General features: G+C 41.1%; 1 protein-coding gene across 1 annotated transcript in view; it reads right to left on the reverse strand.

The window, feature by feature from the left end:
- Positions 1-19,176, reverse strand: part of LOC139757337 (uncharacterized) — a 66,556-nt gene that overhangs the window by 31,145 nt on the left and 16,235 nt on the right. The window contains exons 6-8 of the mRNA XM_071677760.1: positions 6,982-7,188; positions 3,154-3,244; positions 1,989-2,289 (exon numbers count right to left, since the gene is read on the reverse strand). Coding sequence (XP_071533861.1) covers positions 1,989-2,289; positions 3,154-3,244; positions 6,982-7,188 — 599 coding nt within the window. The remainder of the gene's footprint in view (positions 1-1,988; positions 2,290-3,153; positions 3,245-6,981; positions 7,189-19,176) is intronic.

Below are 19,176 nucleotides of genomic sequence, written 5' to 3' on the forward strand. Positions count from 1 at the left end.
CTTATTCACATTTACTCTTAACTTTCTTCTTCCACACACTTTACCAAACTCCGTCACCAGCTTCTGCAGTTTCTCACATGAATCCGCCACCAGCGCTGTATCATCAGCGAACAACAACTGACTCACTTCCCAAGCTCTCTCATCCCCAACAGACTTCATACTTGCCCCTCTTTCCAAGACTCTTGCATTTACCTCCCTAACAACCCCATCCATAAACAAATTAAACAACCATGGAGACATCACACACCCCTGCCGCAAACCTACATTCACTGAGAACCAATCACTTTCCTCTCTTCCTACACGTACACATGCCTTACATCCTCGATAAAAACTTTTCACTGCTTCTAACAACTTGCCTCCCACACCATATATTCTTAATACCTTCCACAGAGCATCTCTATCAACTCTATCATATGCCTTCTCCAGGTCCATAAATGCTACATACAAATCCATATGCTTTTCTAAGTATTTCTCACATACATTCTTCAAAGCAAACACCTGATCCACACATCCTCTACCACTTCTGAAACCACACTGCTCTTCCCCAATCTGATGCTCTGTACATGCCTTCACCCTCTCAATCAATACCCTCCTATACAATTTACCAGGAATACTCAACAAACTTATACCTCTGTAATTTGAGCACTCACTCTTATCCCCTTTGCCTTTGTACAATGGCACTATGCACGCATTCCGCCAATCCTCAGGCACCTCACCATGAGTCATACATACATTAAATAACCTTACCAACCAGTCAACAATACAGTCTCCCACTTTTTTAATAAATTCCACTGCAATACCATCCAAACCTGCTGCCTTGCCGGCTTTCATCTTCCGCAAAGCTTTTACTACCTCTTCTCTGTTTACCAAATCATTTTCCCTAACCCTCTCACTTTGCACACCACCTCGACCCAAACACCCTATATCTGCCACTCTGTCATCAGACACATTCAACAAACCTTCAAAATACTCATTCCATCTCCTTCTCACATCACCACTACTTGTTATCATCTCCCCATTTACACCCTTCACTGAAGTTCCCATTTGCTCCCTTGTCTTACGCACCCTATTTACCTCCTTCCAGAACATCTTTTTATTCTCCCTAAAATTTACTGATAGTCTCTCACCCCAACTCTCATTTGCCCTTTTTTTCACCTCTTGCACCTTTCTCTTGACCTCCTGTCTCTTTCTTTTATACTTCTCCCACTCAATTGCAATTTTTCCCTGCAAAAATCGTCCAAATGCCTCTCTCTTCTCTTTCACTAATACTCTTACTTCTTCATCCCACCACTCACTACCCTTTCTAAACAGCCCACCTCCCACTCTTCTCATGCCACATGCATCTTTTGCGCAATCCATCACTGATTCCCTAAATACATCCCATTCCTCCCCCACTCCCCTTACTTCCATTGTTCTCACCTTTTTCCATTCTGTACACAGTCTCTCCTGATACTTCCTCACACTGGTCTCCTTCCCAAGCTCACTTACTCTCACCACCTTCTTCACCCCAACATTCACTCTTCTTTTCTGAAAACCCATACTAATCTTCACCTTAGCTTATATATATATATATATATATATATATATATATATATATATATATATATATATATATATATATATATATATATATATACCAAATCTGATACAGCATATATGGACCTATAAAAAATCAGGACCCTATTAATCATAATTCCGTCGTCCACTTCTTTTAGAATCTTTCGTCCTTCTTCTGCCTTCGTCTCTCTTTCGCTCCCTGTTCCTGTTTGTCCGAAATCCAATTACTTTCAAGTTTACCGACCGTCTATTGCATGTACTGCACATCATTCTTGATTACATGCAGAAAATGGCCGTATGTGGCGGAAAAAATGAGACTTGCAGGTCCGCACTTTTAATGTTACTTAGTCAAGAGTTTTGAGAGATATTACACGACTGAAAAGATAAGCTTCCAAAGCTAAAATTTTTAAGATCTCTAGACTTCACCTTACCCTGTTGAAGCAGAACTCGAATAAAGCTAAAGGGTTCCATTACTCGTCTGTGCCTCTCTGCCTTCTGGGAGAACAGAGCTGAGTACACAGCACACTGCAGGGCAAGTATCATCAGCAACACTGTCAAGACGGCTGCCCACACCAGGGGCGTGAGAGGCATTAGGAAGCCCCATGGGTCCACCTCTGGCCGCCCACGGCTACCCAGAATCATTGTGCTTGTTATCCAGAGCGGCCATATGAAGTCCATCACCTCAGTCCGGTCAGCTTTCATACTGAAGAGCCCGAGAGCGATGTCCACCTCCTGAGGATGTGCAGAAGAGGACACTGCAGCGTTGTGAGGTCATGTTCCTTGCATCTTGTGGGACTGATGTGGTAATGAACTAGTAATGGCATGATCACATGTACTGACTTTCGCTTCTTTAACAAGTATGTATCTACACTTATTCAGCATACGATATATCACTCACCATGAAGTTGTAACTTTATAATGTAAGATTACCTGAAGAAATAGATGGGTAAAATTTGCTAAAATTTTCTTATTCTCACTATGGACCTACACTCCTCGTACTCACTTACTTCATACCCACCTCACTAGACTGGGTCATAGGTTGTGCTTATGTTCCACTACAGATACCGATATGAATATTTTGGCTTTACTCGTTGTATCCTGTATCTAACTTCCCCACTTAGAATACTCACTATCCCAAGAGAGGCACCAGTTTCCGTGGCCCTCACCTTACCATGATTATCTTCTTACGTACATCATCTTGCTTGACCTCAACCCATCACTCCTCTTTGTGAACTCCTGCACTTCCCTTCCTGAGCATGTTGCATACTAACATGACTTCTAATCCTGCCTGATCTTTAAGCTGCCATCCTACCTTGATGATAAATTATATTGATCATCTTGCTAATCATACCATCTATCTTGCTTCATTGCGCTCTAAAGTAACTCCCTTCTCGCCACATCCACCTTGCTGCACTACATGCCACGTGGCCTGAGTTACGTGTAGTGTTCTACAACACATCAGTCTTTCCTCCCTCTCCCCGTCAAATCAGACTGAGGCCATTCATCCTATGTGATATTATATCCGTTTATATTAACGTTTGCCACAGCCACCACCACCAAGTCCTCTTGTGCTGTGTGATGGCCCGGTTCACTAACCTGCCTGCTCACCAGACCCACCATGCCAGTCCACGACCCGTCGGCCTTCTTGATGCCCCACTCCTTCTCAGGAGATCTCACGTACATGTATCTGGCGGGCGAACAATTATAGAAATATTTCTTTTTCCATTTATGGTAACTTTTGTTTTAGAATCTATACAATAAATTGATTTTGGTCAGACTTAAACTAACATGCAAAAAAACTAATGACAAGGTAGAATTGGTAGGTCCAGAGAGGGGACAAGTAGAGTTGGTAATACCAGAGAGGGGACATGTAGAGTGGGTAGGTCCAAGGAGGGAAGAGGTAGAGTTAGTAGGTTCAGGGAGATAACAGTTACAGTTTGCAAATCCATGGAGGGGACAAATAGGGTTGGTAGGACCAGGGAGGGGACAGGTGGAGTTGGTAGGGCTAGGGAGGGGACAGATAGAATAGGAACTGCTTGGTCTGGGACATTTAGCGTTAAGAGGGCTGGGAAGTGAACAAGTAGAACTGAAAAGGCCAGGAGGGGACACGTAGTGTTGGCAGCGCCAGGGAGGGGGCAAAGAAAGTTGGGTGGGCCAGGGTGGGAGCAGATAGTGTTGGGAGGGACAGGGTGGGAGCAGGTAGTGTTGGGAGGGACAGGGTGGGAGCAGGTAGTGTTGGGAGGGCCAGGGTGGGAGCAGGTAGTGTTGGGAGGGACAGGGTGGGAGCAGGTAGTGTTGGGAGGGACAGGGTGGGAGCAGGTAGTGTTGGGAGGGACAGGGTGGGAGCAGGTAGTGTTGGGAGGGACAGGGTGGGAGCAGATAGTGTTGGGAGGGACAGGGTGGGAGCAGGTAGTGTTGGGAGGGCCAGGGTGGGAGCAGGTAGTGTTGGGAGGGACAGGGAGGAGACAGGTGGTAGTGGTAGAGGTAAGGAGGGGACTCGTATAATTGAAAGAGCCAGGGAAGGGAGAGATGCAATGTTTGCAAAAAAAAAAAAAAAAACCTTGTTCGTCCACCATATATCATCAAAGATGATGTCAGACTTACAGTTTAGCATTTTGTCATACCTTCTTTACTTGATTTTCATTTGCGTACGTCGGGCATAGAACTGACCGGGTTCCTGAAGCATTCTAGCTCAATGATTTGGGTCCATCGGGTCTTGATTTCCTGAATGAAGTGAGGCACTGATGACGTATTGCAGGAAGCAAGCTTGACTTTCATCTGGTTGCAGCAGTTCTCAATTGGACTAAAGTCTGGGGAGCTCCCAGTCCACTTCAGCAGTTGAACATTTTTCTCTGATAACAATTCATCACCTTTCTATCCTCATGGCATGGGGTACTATCCTGCATAAAGTGATCACACCTGTAAACCTCATAAAAAGGAAGCAGATGGTCTTCTAGCACCTTAATGTGCTGCTCTTCATTTATTGTAGTGTTCTTAGGTAAGACGCACAACCCTCTCTCCCTATTGTACCACCAAAGCAGCCCCAGATCATCACACAATCTGGGTGTTTCATCGTCTTCACTGTGAAATGAGAATCATACCGGTCGGCACCCTTCGGCCTCCTCACCTAACCCCTACCTCTGCCGTACTCCACACATGTTTACTTCAGTCGCTCTACTTCTTCGCAAATGCGAGTTGTTTAAGTTTCATTTTCTTCTCAAGCAGGGGTATGGTAATTAACTTGCGGGAGGAAATGTGAAGATTCTCTCGCAGGTGGTGTTAAAATGGTTCTTTGAGAGACGTTTCCTAAAAGTTTTGGATGGTTTCTGTTATGTTCGGCGGCTAAAATGTGGAGTGCTTCAAAACCTTTCCTCTTATGAGGTTATTTATAGATCTAGAAGTCTTTCTTGGGCGACCAGGGATTGGTTTATAGTGGGGGAATGACCTTTTTCAGGATCGTACGAGCGCTGGCAAGCAGCCGCCTGATTGTGCTTTCTGAGTATCCAGTGCGCCTAGAAATCTCACGTGTACCCCCATATTCTTGCTTCCAGGCGAGAATTCGTGCTCTGTTTTCATTAGAAAGGCAAAAGCCAGCCATTAGGTAGCACAGGTGGAAAAAATATAGCATCCAGAACAGAACTTTACAAAATAAAGTGAATGCCAGGAGTACTGAAAGATCGTCCTTCCATAAGATGGCTTAAGGCACGTTGTGGTGAGTTGCTGGTGATCACAACATTAGAAATACTAATTTTCTTGACCCGATGTACGATGATTTAACCCTGAGACTGTCATACGCTTGTACCCACAGTAAACCTCAGCCCTGAATCGTCTTTGACAATTTGATTTGGGCAGACAAGGCTTTTTACGGACACTGTAGTGTTGGAATGGCCAGGGAAGCTACAGGGAGTACTGCGAGGGTCAGAGAGCAGAGAAGTAGTGTTGGTGGGTCCAGGAAGGGGACAGATAATGTTGACACGACCAGGGTGGGAACAGCAAGTGTTGATATGTCAAGGGAGGGGTCAGGTAGGTTGGCAGGGCAAGGATGGGAGTAGGTAGTGTTGGTAAGGGGTAAGGCGTGGACAGGGAGTGTTGATAAGGCCACTTTCCAACCTCATCAACACTACCTGTGATATTTGTAATGTATAATGGGATATCAGCAAGTAATTTCCTTTCCAAGTGAGCATATCATCCGCCAAAGCTATGCTCTACACTCGTACTGAACTAGCTTTATTGAGACTAATGTCGGGAACATGTAGAAGTCTCTTGTGTGTTTATATTTCCCTGTTACAAATGTAACGCGTCTTATTGGGAAACAAAGAGAGATTTGAGGTTTAAGTTGACGTAAAGTTAATTCGCTGGGGCCTCACAGACGCCGGTAATAGTCAGCAATAACAGTCACCCGTGTTAGGACTCCATGTAGTCATTTTCGGATAGAAGACTGGAGGAACACGACCTGATATTCATGGAGCGCCTGCGCTCTTGGATGGAGATAATCTTTTTGCTAATCGTCTTCCGAGGTTTATACTTCTCAAGGAAAGTAACATATGGTTTCACTGGTCAGGTAACGTGTGGTTTTACTAGTCATGTAACGTACGGTTTTACTGGTCAAGTAACGTATGGTTTTGCTAGTCATGTAACATAGGGTTTTACTAGTCATGTAACGTATGGTTTTACTGGTCATGTAACGTAGGGTTTTACTAGTCATGTAACGTATGGTTTTACTGGTCATGTAACATATGGTTTTACTGGTCATGTAACGTATGGTTTTACTGGTCATGTAACGTATGGTTTTACTGGTCATGTAACGTATGATTTTACTAGTCATGTAACGTATGATTTTACTGGTCATGTAACGTATGGTTTTACTGGCCATGTAACGTATGGTTTTACTGGTCCTGTAACGTATGGTTTTACTAGTCATGTAACGTATGGTTTTACTGGTCATGTAACGTATGGTTTTACTAGTCATGTAACGTATGGTTTTACTAGTCATGTAACGTATGGCTCTCTAGTCATGTAATGGAGAAGGTCATGAAGTCGGGTGGTTTAATAGACGTCATAATTACAGTTATATTCCTTCATCAACTTCTAATTCGAGTGATGGTCAGTGGCCTATACTGACTCTATCATATTTTCATCAAATACCTTCATTTTGCTCTTGGAAACTCAGATAATTCTTTTTTTTTACTCTTATACTAATTGCTATCATTATCCTATCTTGTCTATCTCATGTGTAATTACCGCATGGCTAATTTCTGCAAAAGTGTCTGGGTTTTAGCGAGGAACTTCATAAAGGTTATTTACCCAGAAGTTCCGCTGTCTCCACAGAAGGAGATTGTACATTTCCTGAAAAACTCGCAATAACGAGAGTTATTTCTCTGTTGCCGGAGTTATAGTAAATGATGATGATGATGTTGTACTTACGTAAAATTCATTCGCTTTGCTAAGTAGTCGACCACGTTGGCAATGGGCCCCGTGAAGGTGAGGCGCCTTCCCCCAGGCGCTTCGGGGTCGTCTACCATGACGGCCTCCTGTGTGGGTAAGACCTCCGTCGTCACCGTCAGAGAAGGACGACCCGCCAACCTGTAATGTGTCTGAACTGTTGATGATACGTCATCAGTAGGGATGGATCTGTGGTCATGATACGTCATCAGTAGGGATGGATCTGTGGTCATGATACATCACACACACACACACACACACACACACACACACACACACACAGTTTTCTACGTTACTTTATTGATGTTACGTTATACTGCTTTGAAGAATCTTAATATAGTATGAATAATATGATTTTTTTATTATATTGTAAGTAAAGCAAAAGTAAATGTTTTACTATTATTACAAATCATGAAAGGATAAAACATATGTAAGAGACAAGAAAAAGTAAAAGGAATCATTTGTTTTCAAGAATAGGAAGAATATTGATATTTGTTTACAAGCTGTAGAGAGGCCAATTTTCTCACAACTGGACACAGAGAAAGGATGTGATAAAACTGTTGAGTAAATCTGTAATGTTAATCTGTACACATTTCAGTTATTTCATGTATTTATGTTATATAATTGAGGCCAGTATATTTGCCAAAGATTTGTTAAGTAAAGTAAGATAGAGAGACCTCAATATATCAAAAGTAGATTGTACCATTTGTGTTCCGGGAGAGCCGTGTTTATTTTTCCTATTATAGATATATTTCTATAACTTTTTACCTCTGTGTTTGGTACTTGACCAACATAACAAGAAAGAAAAGTATGTATATCAGTATGGTCGTCAACTGTCAGGAGATGTTAACAGAAGCTATTATTTCAGAGTTCTTTTAACGGGTCTGTGAACTGATTTTACACGTTTTAATGTAAGTGGAGAAAACAGTATGTAACAACGCACATTAATCATCACACACACACACACACACACACACACACACACACACACTCACACTCACACACACACACACACACACACACACACATACACACATATTCACATACAAGCTAGTTAGAGAAGACGTGTATATATAAATATATATATATATATATATATATATATATATATATATATATATATATATATATATATATATATATATATGTATTTCTTTTTTTTTTTTTTCTTTTCTTGCTTTGTCGCTGTCTCCCGCGTTTGCGAGGTAGCGCAATGAAACAGACGAAAGAAATGGCCCAACCCACCCCCATACACATGTATATACATACGTCCACACACGCAAATATACATACCTGCACAGCTTTCCATGGTTTACCCCAGACGCTTCACATGCCCTGATTCAATCCACTGACAGCACGTCAACCCCGGTATACCACATCGCTCCAATTCACTCTATTCCTTGCCCTCCTTTCACCCTCCTGCATGTTCAGGCCCCGATCACACAAAATCTTTTTCACTCCATCTTTCCACCTCCAATTTGGTCTCCCTCTTCTCCTCGTTCCCTCCACCTCCGACACATATATCCTCTTGGTCAATCTTTCCTCACTCATTCTCTCCATGTGTCCAAACCATTTCAAAACACCCTCTTCTGCTCTCTCAACCACGCTCTTTTTATTTCCACACATCTCTCTTACCCTTACGTTACTTACTCGATCAAACCACCTCACACCACACATTGTCCTCAAACATCTCATTTCCAGCACATCCATCCTCCTGCGCACAACTCTATCCATAGCCCACGCCTCGCAACCATACAACATTGTTGGAAACAATATTCCTTCAAACATACCCATTTTTGCTTTCCGAGATACTGTTCTCGACTTCCACACATTCTTCAAGGCTCCCAGAATTTTCGCCCCCTCCCCCATCCTATGATCCACTTCCGCTTCCATGGTTCCATCCGCTGCCAGACCCACTCCCAGATATCTAAAACACTTTACTTCCTCCAGTTTTTCTCCATTCAAACTCACCTCCCAATTGACTTGACCCTCAACCCTACTGTACCTAATAACCTTGCTCTTATTCACATTTACTCTTAAATTTCTTCTGTCACACACTTCACCAAACTCAGTCACCAGCTTCTGCAGTTTCTCACATGAATCAGCCACCAGCGCTGTATCATCAGCGAACAACAACTGACTCACTTCCCAAGCTCTCTCATCCCCAACAGACTTCATACTTGCCCCTCTTTCCAAAACTCTTGCATACACCTCCCTAACAACCCCATCCATAAACAAATTAAACAACCAGGGAGACATCACACACCCCTGCCGCAAACCTACATTCACTGAGAACCAATCACTTTCCTCTCTTCCTACACGTACACATGCCTTACATCCTCGATAAAAACTTTTCACTGCTTCTAACAACTTGCCTCCCACACCATATCAACTCTATCATATGCCTTCTCCAGATCCATAAATGCTACATACAAATCCATTTGCTTTTCTAAGTATTTCTCACATACATTCTTCAAAGCAAACACCTGATCCACACATCCTCTACCACTTCTGAAACCACACTGCTCTTCCCCAGTCTGATGCTCTGTACATGCCTTCACCCTCTCAATCAATACCCTCCCATATAATTTACCAGGAATACTCAACAATCTTATACCTCTGTAATTTGAGCACTCACTCTTATCCCCTTTGCCTTTGTACAATGGCACTATGCACGCATTCCGCCAATCCTCAGGCACCTCACCATGAGTCATACATACATTAAATAACCTTACCAACCAGTCAACAATACAGTCACCCCCTTTTTTAATAAATTCCACTGCAATACCATCCAAACCTGCTGCCTTGCCGGCTTTCATCTTCCGCAAAGCTTTTACTACCTCTTCTCTGTTTACCAAATCATTTTCCCTAACCCTCTCACTTTGCACACCACCTCGACCAAAACACCCTATATCTGCCACTCTATCATCAAACACATTCAACAAACCTTCAAAATACTCACTCCATCTCCTTCTCACATCACCACTACTTGTTATCACCTCCCCATTTGCGCCCTTCACTGAAGTTCCCATTTGCTTCATTGTCTTACGCACTTTATCTACCTCCTTCCAGAACATCTTTTTATTCTCCCTAAAATTTAATGATACTCTCTCACCCCAACTCTCATTTGCCCTTTTTTTCACCTCTTGCACTTTTCTCTTGACCTCCTGTCTCTTTCTTTTATACATCTCCCACTCAATTGCATTTTTTCCCTACAAAAATCGTCCAAATGCCTCTCTCTTCTCTTTCACTAATACTCTTACTTCTTCATCCCACCACTCACTACCCTTTCTAATCAACCCATCTCCCACTCTTCTCATGCCACAAGCATCTTTTGCGCAATCCATCACTGATTCCCTAAATACATCCCATTCCTCCCCCACTCCCCTTACTTCCATTGTTCTCACCTTTTTCCATTCTGTACTCAGTCTCTCCTGGTACTTCCTCACACAAGTCTCCTTCCCAAGCTCACTTACTCTCACCACCCTCTTCACCACAACATTCACTCTTCTTTTCTGAAAACCCATACAAATCTTCACCTTAGCCTCCACAAGATAATGATCAGACATCCCTCCAGTTGCACCTCTCAGCACATTAACATCCAAAAGTCTCTCTTTCGCGCGCCTGTCAATTAACACGTAATCCAATAACGCTCTCTGGCCATCTCTCCTACTTACATAAGTATACTTATGTATATCTCGCTTTTTAAACCAGGTAATCCCAATCATCATATATATATATATATATATATATATATATATATATATATATATATATATATATATATATATATATATATATATATATAAATATATATATATATATATATATATATATATATATATATATATATATATATATATATATATATATATATATATATATATTTTATTATACCTTGCCGCTGTCTTCCGCGTTAGCGAGGTAGCGCAAGGAAACAGACGAAAGAATGGCCCAACCCACCCATATACACATGTATGTACATACACGTCTACAAATGCACATATACACACCTATACATCTCAACGTATACATATATATGAACACACAGATATATATATATATATATATATATATATATATATATATATATATATATATATATATATATATATATATATATATATATATATATATATATATATATATATATATATATATATATATATATATATTTTTTTTTTTTTTTTTTTTTTTTTTTTTATACTTTGTCGCTGTCTCCCGCGTTTGCGAGGTAGCGCAAGGTAACTGACGAAAGAAATGGCCCAACCCCCCCCCATACACATGTATATACATACGTCCACACACGCAAATACACATACCTACACAGCTTTCCATGGTTTACCCCAGACGCTTCACATGCCTTGATTCAATCCACTGACAGCACGTCGACCCCGGTATACCACATCGCTCCAATTCACTCTATTCCTTGCCCTCCTTTCACCCTCCTGCATGTTCAGGCCCCGATCACACAAAATCTTTTTCACTCCATCTTTCCACCTCCAATTTGGTCTCCCTCTTCTCCTTGTTCCCTCCACCTCCGACACATATATCCTCTTGGTCAATCTTTCCTCACTCATCCTCTCCATGTGCCCAAACCACTTCAAAACACCCTCTTCTGCTCTCTCAACCACGCTCTTTTTATTTCCACACATCTCTCTTACCCTTACGTTACTCACTCGATCAAACCACCTCACACCACACATTGTCCTCAAACATCTCATTTCCAGCACATCCATCCTCCTGCGCACCACTCTATCCATAGCCCACGCCTCGCAACCATATAACATTGTTGGAACCACTATTCCTTCAAACATACCCATTTTTGCTTTCCGAGATAATGTTCTCGACTTCCACACATTCTTCAAGGCTCCCAGAATTTTCGCCCCCTCCCCCACCCTATGATCCACTTCCGCTTCCATGGTTCCATCCGCTGCCAGATCCACTCCCAAATATCTAAAACACTTTACTTCCTCCAGTTTTTCTCCATTCAAACTCACCTCCCAATTGACTTGACCCTCAACCCTACTGTACCTAATAACCTTGCTCTTATTCACATTTACTCTTAACTTTCTTCTTCCACACACTTTTCCAAACTCAGTCACCAGCTTCTGCAGTTTCTCACATGAATCAGCCACCAGCGCTGTATCATCAGCGAACAACAACTGACTCACTTCCCAAGCTCTCTCATCCCCAACAGACTTCATACTTGCCCCTCTTTCCAAAACTCTTGCATTCACCTCCCTAACAACCCCATCCATAAACAAATTAAACAACCATGGAGACATCACACACCCCTGCCGCAAACCTACATTCACTGAGAACCAATCACTTTCCTCTCTTCCTACACGTACACATGCCTTACATCCTCGATAAAAACTTTTCACTGCTTCTAACAACTTTCCTCCCACACCATATATTCTTAATACCTTCCACAGAGCATCTCTATCAACTCTATCGTATGCCTTCTCCAGATCCATAAATGCTACATACAAATTCATTTGCTTTTCTAAGTATTTCTCACATACATTCTTCAAAGGAAACACCTGATCCACACATCCTCTACCACTTCTGAAACCACACTGCTCTTCCCCAATCTGATGCTCTGTACATGCCTTCACCCTCTCAATCAATACTCTCCCATATAATTTACCAGGAATACTCAACAAACTTATACCTCTGTAATTTGAGCACTCACTCTTATCCCCTTTGCCTTTGTACAATGGCACTATGCACGCATTCCGCCAATCCTCAGGCACCTCACCATGAGTCATACATACATTAAATAACCTTACCAACCAGTCAACAATACAGTCACCCCCTTTTTTAATAAATTCCACTGCAATACCATCCAAACCTGCTGCCTTGCCGGCTTTCATCTTCCGCAAAGCTTTCACTACCTCTTCTCTGTTTACCAAATCATTTTCCCTAACCCTCTCACTTTGCACACCACCTCGACCAAAACACCCTATATCTGCCACTCTATCATCAAACACATTCAACAAACCTTCAAAATACTCACTCCATCTCCTTCTCACATCACCACTACTTGTTATCACCTCCCCACTTGCGCCCTTCACCGAAGTTCCCATTTGCTCCCTTGTCTTACGCACTTTATTTACCTCCTTCCAGAACATCTTTTTATTCTCCCTAAAATTTAATGATACTCTCTCACCCCAACTCTCATTTGCCCTTTTTTTCACCTCTTGCACCTTTCTCTTGACCTCCTGTCTCTTTCTTTTATACATCTCCCACTCAATTGCATTTTATCCCTGCAAAAATCGCCCAAATGCCTCTCTCTTCTCTTTCACTAATACTCTTACTTCTTCATCCCACCACTCACTACCCTTTCTAATCAGTGGTTAAATTGATGAGAACTGCTATTGACGTTTGTGTAAATAAATTATACATTTCCTTTTTTCCATAGCCAGAGGTTGAACCATTATGTGACATTCTTTTTTTTCATTCATTTCAAGCTAGAAGTTTCAGTTTTCTAAATTGTTTCTTACATTTCTCATATGTATATATATGTATGTGTGTGTGTGTGTATATGTGCGTATGTATGTGTATGTGTGTGTGTGTGTATATGTATATATATATGTATATTATCCCTGGGGATGGGGGTGAAAGAGTACTACCCACGTATTCCTCGCTTGTCGTAGAAAGCGACTAGAGGGGACGGGAGCGGGGGGCCAGAAATCCTCCCCTCCTTGTATTAGCTTTCTAAAATGGGAAACAGAAGAAGGAGTCGCGCGGGGAGTGCTCATCCTCCTCGAAGGCTCAGAGTGGGGTGCCTAAATGTGTGTGGATGTAACCAAGATGTGAAAAAAGGAGAGATAGGTAGTATGTTTGAGGAAAGGAACCTGGATGTTTTGGCTCTGAGTGAAACGAAGCTCAAGGGTAAAGGGGAAGAGTGGTTTGGGAATGTCTGGGGAGTAAAGTCAGGGGTTAGTGAGAGGACAAGAGCAAGGGAAGGAGTAGCAATACTCCTGAAACAGGAGTTGTGGGAGTATGTGATAGAGTGTAAGAAAGTAAATTCTCGATTAATATGGGTAAAACTGAAAGTTGATGGAGAGAGGTGGGTGATTATTGGTGCATATGCACCTGGGCATGAGAAGAAAGATCATGAGAGGCAAGTGTTTTGGGAGCAGCTGAATGAGTGTGTTAGTGGTTTTGATGCACGAGACCGGGTCATAGTGATGGATGATTTGAATGCAAAGGTGAGTAATGTGGCAGTTGAGGGAATAATTGGTATACATGGGGTGTTCAGTGTTGTAAATGGAAATGGTGAAGAGCTTGTAGATTTATGTGCTGAAAAAGGACTGATGATTGGGAATACCTGGTTTAAAAAGCGAGATATACATAAGTATACTTATGTAAGTAGGAGAGATGGCCAGAGAGCGTTATTGGATTACGTGTTAATTGACAGGCGTGCGAAAGAGAGACTTTTGGATGTTAATGTGCTGAGAGGTGCAACTGGAGGGATGTCTGATCATTATCTTGTGGAGGCTTAGGTGAAGATTTGTATGGGTTTTCAGAAAAGAAGAGTGAATGTTGGGGTGAAGAGGGTGGTGAGAGTAAGTGAGCTTGAGAAGGAGACCTGTGTGAGGAAGTACCAGGAGAGACTGAGTACAGAATGGAAAAAGGTGAGAACAATGGAAGTAAGGGGAGTGGGGGAGGAATGGGATGTATTTAGGGAATCAGTGATGGATTGCGCAAAAGATGCTTGTGGCATGAGAAGAGTGGGAGGTGGGTTGATATATATATATATATATATATATATATATATATATATATATATATATATATATAATATATATATATATATATATATATATATATATATATATATATATATATTTATATATATTGGAAAGGATCACAATTTCATTTTCCCCGTGGACTCAGGAATGTATATATATGTATACATATATATATATATATATATATATATATATATATATATATATATATATATATATATATATATATATATATATATGTATATATATATATATATATATATATATATATATATATATATATATATATATATATATATATATATATATATATATATATATATATATATATATATATATATATATATATATATATACATATATATATATATATACACATTATGATAAATGATTAGTGGATGAAAGAAATAAATCAAGTTATGGTACCAGGAATGTGTACATCATGCAAAAGTTTTTATCATTAATGTATGGTATATCGAGTGTGTTCAAGAGATGAGACCCTACGAGCGTAGAACTCCCTCACCACATTGTAAAAATAGTAGTTACAAATATGATATCACGTAGACACATTCCCTTTTAAACGTGGTGCTTGTCCATATTCCAACATCAACACCTCTGCTACACACCTCAAAGACCGTGACTCCCCAAACTTTATGTTACGTGGCGCAAGGTCTTTGTCCTCACTACCGCAGTTTTCTTTCCTCTGTTTCGCTTATTGCTCTCCTAATTCTACACATTTCATATTCTTCTTCGACAATATGAACTCCTGCCATGAGACTGACATCCTCTTCACTCGTAAACCGAGATCCTCTATCTCGGGAATTTTTACATTTACCATAAAGAATGATCGAATTCCTCCCATACAGATGGTGAGGATTGAAGCCCTCGCGTTCTCCATTCTCAATTATCTAGAGCAAGTTATCTTCCACCCTGCTCATGTTCCTGCCCTCTGTGGTCAGTCTCCCAATACTCTGAATCTGTTTTTCACCTCTAGTCAGTCCCGCTGTAACTACTCAATCTTGATCCTAATTGGTTTATCTGATCACACTTTCATAAATGTATCTATTTCAACAGCACCTGCCCTTCCATCAGCTCTTCTAAGCGTAAGTATTGATACCTCAACAAAGCTAACCACAATACCTCAAATTCTTTTTTAAATTTCCTTGCGGGAATGGAAGTATGTATCCCTCTTCCTCCAAGACGGCCTCCTCATCCACTCCATGGTTCAACGTTCCAGTTCTCAGGCCGTTCAGGTAAGGGATCAGGCTTATCGGGTTTGGAAAAACTCTCCTTCCTCCGAATCTCATTCAGCATTTACTCTGACCATAAACATTGCAAGTAAGTTATCCGTGAGGCAAAGTGTTCTTTTATTCCAATGACGTGTGATAACCTTTCCTTCGTATCCAGTGATAGGTCTTTCTGGTCTTAGCTAAGGGCATCGCTAACAATTTCTGTCGCTCTACTTTTCCTTCAATTTTCTGTTCTTTAGATACCGTAGCTGTCTCTTCCATGAAAAGCAACTCTCATTGGTTCCGTCTACATTGGATGACTCGAACTTTCTTTCATCCCCTGGTGCTCCTCTTAATAAGCGTATGCCTCATCCCGCAAACTATTTCGAACTGTCCGAAAAAGGCTTCTTTCTCTGGAAACAAGCAAGGATTATGGTCCCGATGGCATCCATTCCCATGTACTGAAAGTGTGTGCCTCTGAACTTGCACCGGTACTTGCTCGTCTGTTCCATTTCTTTTTAAAATCCAAAATTTTTCCTTCTTGGAAGCATGTGTTCGCACATCCCATCCCTAAGAAGGGTGATCGTTCTGACCCCTCTAACTATCGTCATGTTGCTTTGACATCTACCATTTCATAAGTCTTTGAATCCCTCCTCAACTCCCATATCCTCAGACATCCTGAAATTCACAGTCTCCTCTCTGATCACTGGTATACCATCCACAAAGCGAGATCAACTGGTGATATTCTTTCCCATCTTACTAATGTCTGGTCATCATCCCTGAGAGATTTGGGAAATCTTATGTAGTTGCCCTTGACATATCCAAAGAATTTGACTAGGTCTGGCATCGGGGGTCTCATCTCTAAGCTCCCTTCTCTTGGCTTCCCTCTCTTACTTTGCTCCTTCATATATAGCTTCCTCTCAGGCCGATCTATCTCCGTGGCTGATGATGGATCAGCCTCTCCCCCTTTCTTTATCAACTGTGGTGCCCCTCAAGGGTCTGTCCTGTCTCCTACACCTTTTCTTCTTTTTGTCAATGATTTACTTCCTTCCACGTTTAACCATTTGTACTCCAACGCTGTTGACTAAGTGCTCCATTTCCTTTTTCTCTCGATCTGCATCTCGTCTCGATACAAATTCTCCAATAAACTCAGATATGGGCAGAGTGTCTCAGTCGCTAAATGATATCTGGCTACGTTTAATGCCTGTAAGACCCACTTTCTACCCATCACTCTATCAAAACCTCCTGGCAATTTTCTTATCTCCTTTGACGTTTCTGCAATTCCACCTCTTGACTCACTAAACATACTTTGTATTACTGTAACATCCACTCTTTTTTGGAAACTCCACATTACAAAAAGAGCTAAGTCTGCCTCTAAGAAACTGGAAACCTTGTTTACACGTTGAAATTTCTTTCCTTTGAACAGTTGACTTTTATGCCTTGTATGGACCATTGCCCTCATATGTGGGGTGATTCTACCTCTGTATCCTTACTTGACAGATTTGAGTAGAAAGCAGTACGACTTATAAACTGTCCCAGGTTAACTTCAAAACTTGACTTGCTTGCCCAGCTCCGGTATGCTGGTTCACCTCCATCGTCTATAGGTATTTCTTTGGTTTTGCTCCCGAGAGCTGGCTGCTTGTTTGCCCCCACCATTAACTAGACCACGCAATACTCGGCAAGCTGCTGCGTTACATGATTACTGTGTGGCTTTGGAACTCTCTTCTTTCTCATGTCTTTCCCAATAACCATGACCCGGGACATTTTAGAATACAGGTTTTTCACTTCCTCCAAAATTCGTAAATACTTTCTCTTGTCTGTTCTTTTTCCCCTTTTGTTAACCTCTTTATACTTCGCTAAAGCCAAGCCTTGATATCGACTTTTGTTCGCGACCGGAGCGTCCAACGTTAGTAACAAAAATTGAAAGAGCAATCAGGAAGGGAATGAACGAGTGGATATAAAAGGCGGAGAACTGAAGAGGTGCGCTGCGTGAGTTCAGACCAGAGGACATACACAATGATTATTGCTTTTATCTTTTTCATATATATATATATATATATATATATATATATATATATATATATATATATTCATATATATATATATATATATATATATATATATATATATATATATATATATATATATATATATATATGTATATATCTTCTGTTTCCCCATTTAGAAAGTTAAAATACAAGGAGGGGAGGGTTTCTGGCACCCCGCTCCCGTCCCCTTTAGTCGCCTTCTACGACACGTGAGGAATGCGTGGGAAGTTTTCTTTCTCCCCTATCCCCATGGATATGGTTTGGTCACATGGAGAGAATGAGTGGGGAAAGATTGACCAAGAGGATATATGTGTAAGAGGTGGAGGGAACGAGGAGAAGTGGGAGACCAAATTGGTGGTGGAAAGATGGAGTGAAAAAGATTTTGAGTGATCGGGGACTGAACATGCAGGAGGGTGAAAGGCATTCAAGGAATAGAGTGAATTGGAACGATGTGGTATACCGGGGTCGACGTGCTGTCAATGGATTGAACCAGGGCATGTGAAGCGTCTGGGGTAAACCATGGAAAGTGTGTGGCGCCTGGATGTGGAAAGGGAGCTGTGGTTTCGGTGCATTATTTCATGACAGCTAGAGACTGAGTGTGAACGGATGGGGCCTTTGGTGTCTTTCCTAGCGCTACCTCGCACACATGAGGGGGGAGGGGGTTGTTATTTCATGTGTGGCAAGGTGGCGATGGGAACAAATAAAGGCAGACAGTATGAATTATGTACATGCGTATATATGTATATGTCTGTGTGTGTATATATATGTGTACATTGAGATGTATAGGTATGTATATTTGCGTGTGGGCGTGTATGTATATACATGTGTATGTGGGCGAGTTGGGCCATTCTTTCGTCTGTTTCCTTGCGCTACCTCGCTAACGCGGGAGACAGCGAGAAAGCATATATATATATATATATATATATATATATATATATATATATATATATATATATATATATATATATATGTATATATTTTTCTTTTTTTTTGTTTTTTCGCCGTCTCCCGCGTTTGCGAGGTAGCGCAAGGAAATGTATATATATATATATATATATATATATATATATATATATATATATATATATATATATATATATATATATATATGTATATATATATATATAAATATATATA

This window comes from Panulirus ornatus, chromosome 25 (assembly GCF_036320965.1).
Source record: "Panulirus ornatus isolate Po-2019 chromosome 25, ASM3632096v1, whole genome shotgun sequence".
Lineage (NCBI taxonomy): Eukaryota > Metazoa > Arthropoda > Malacostraca > Decapoda > Palinuridae > Panulirus > Panulirus ornatus.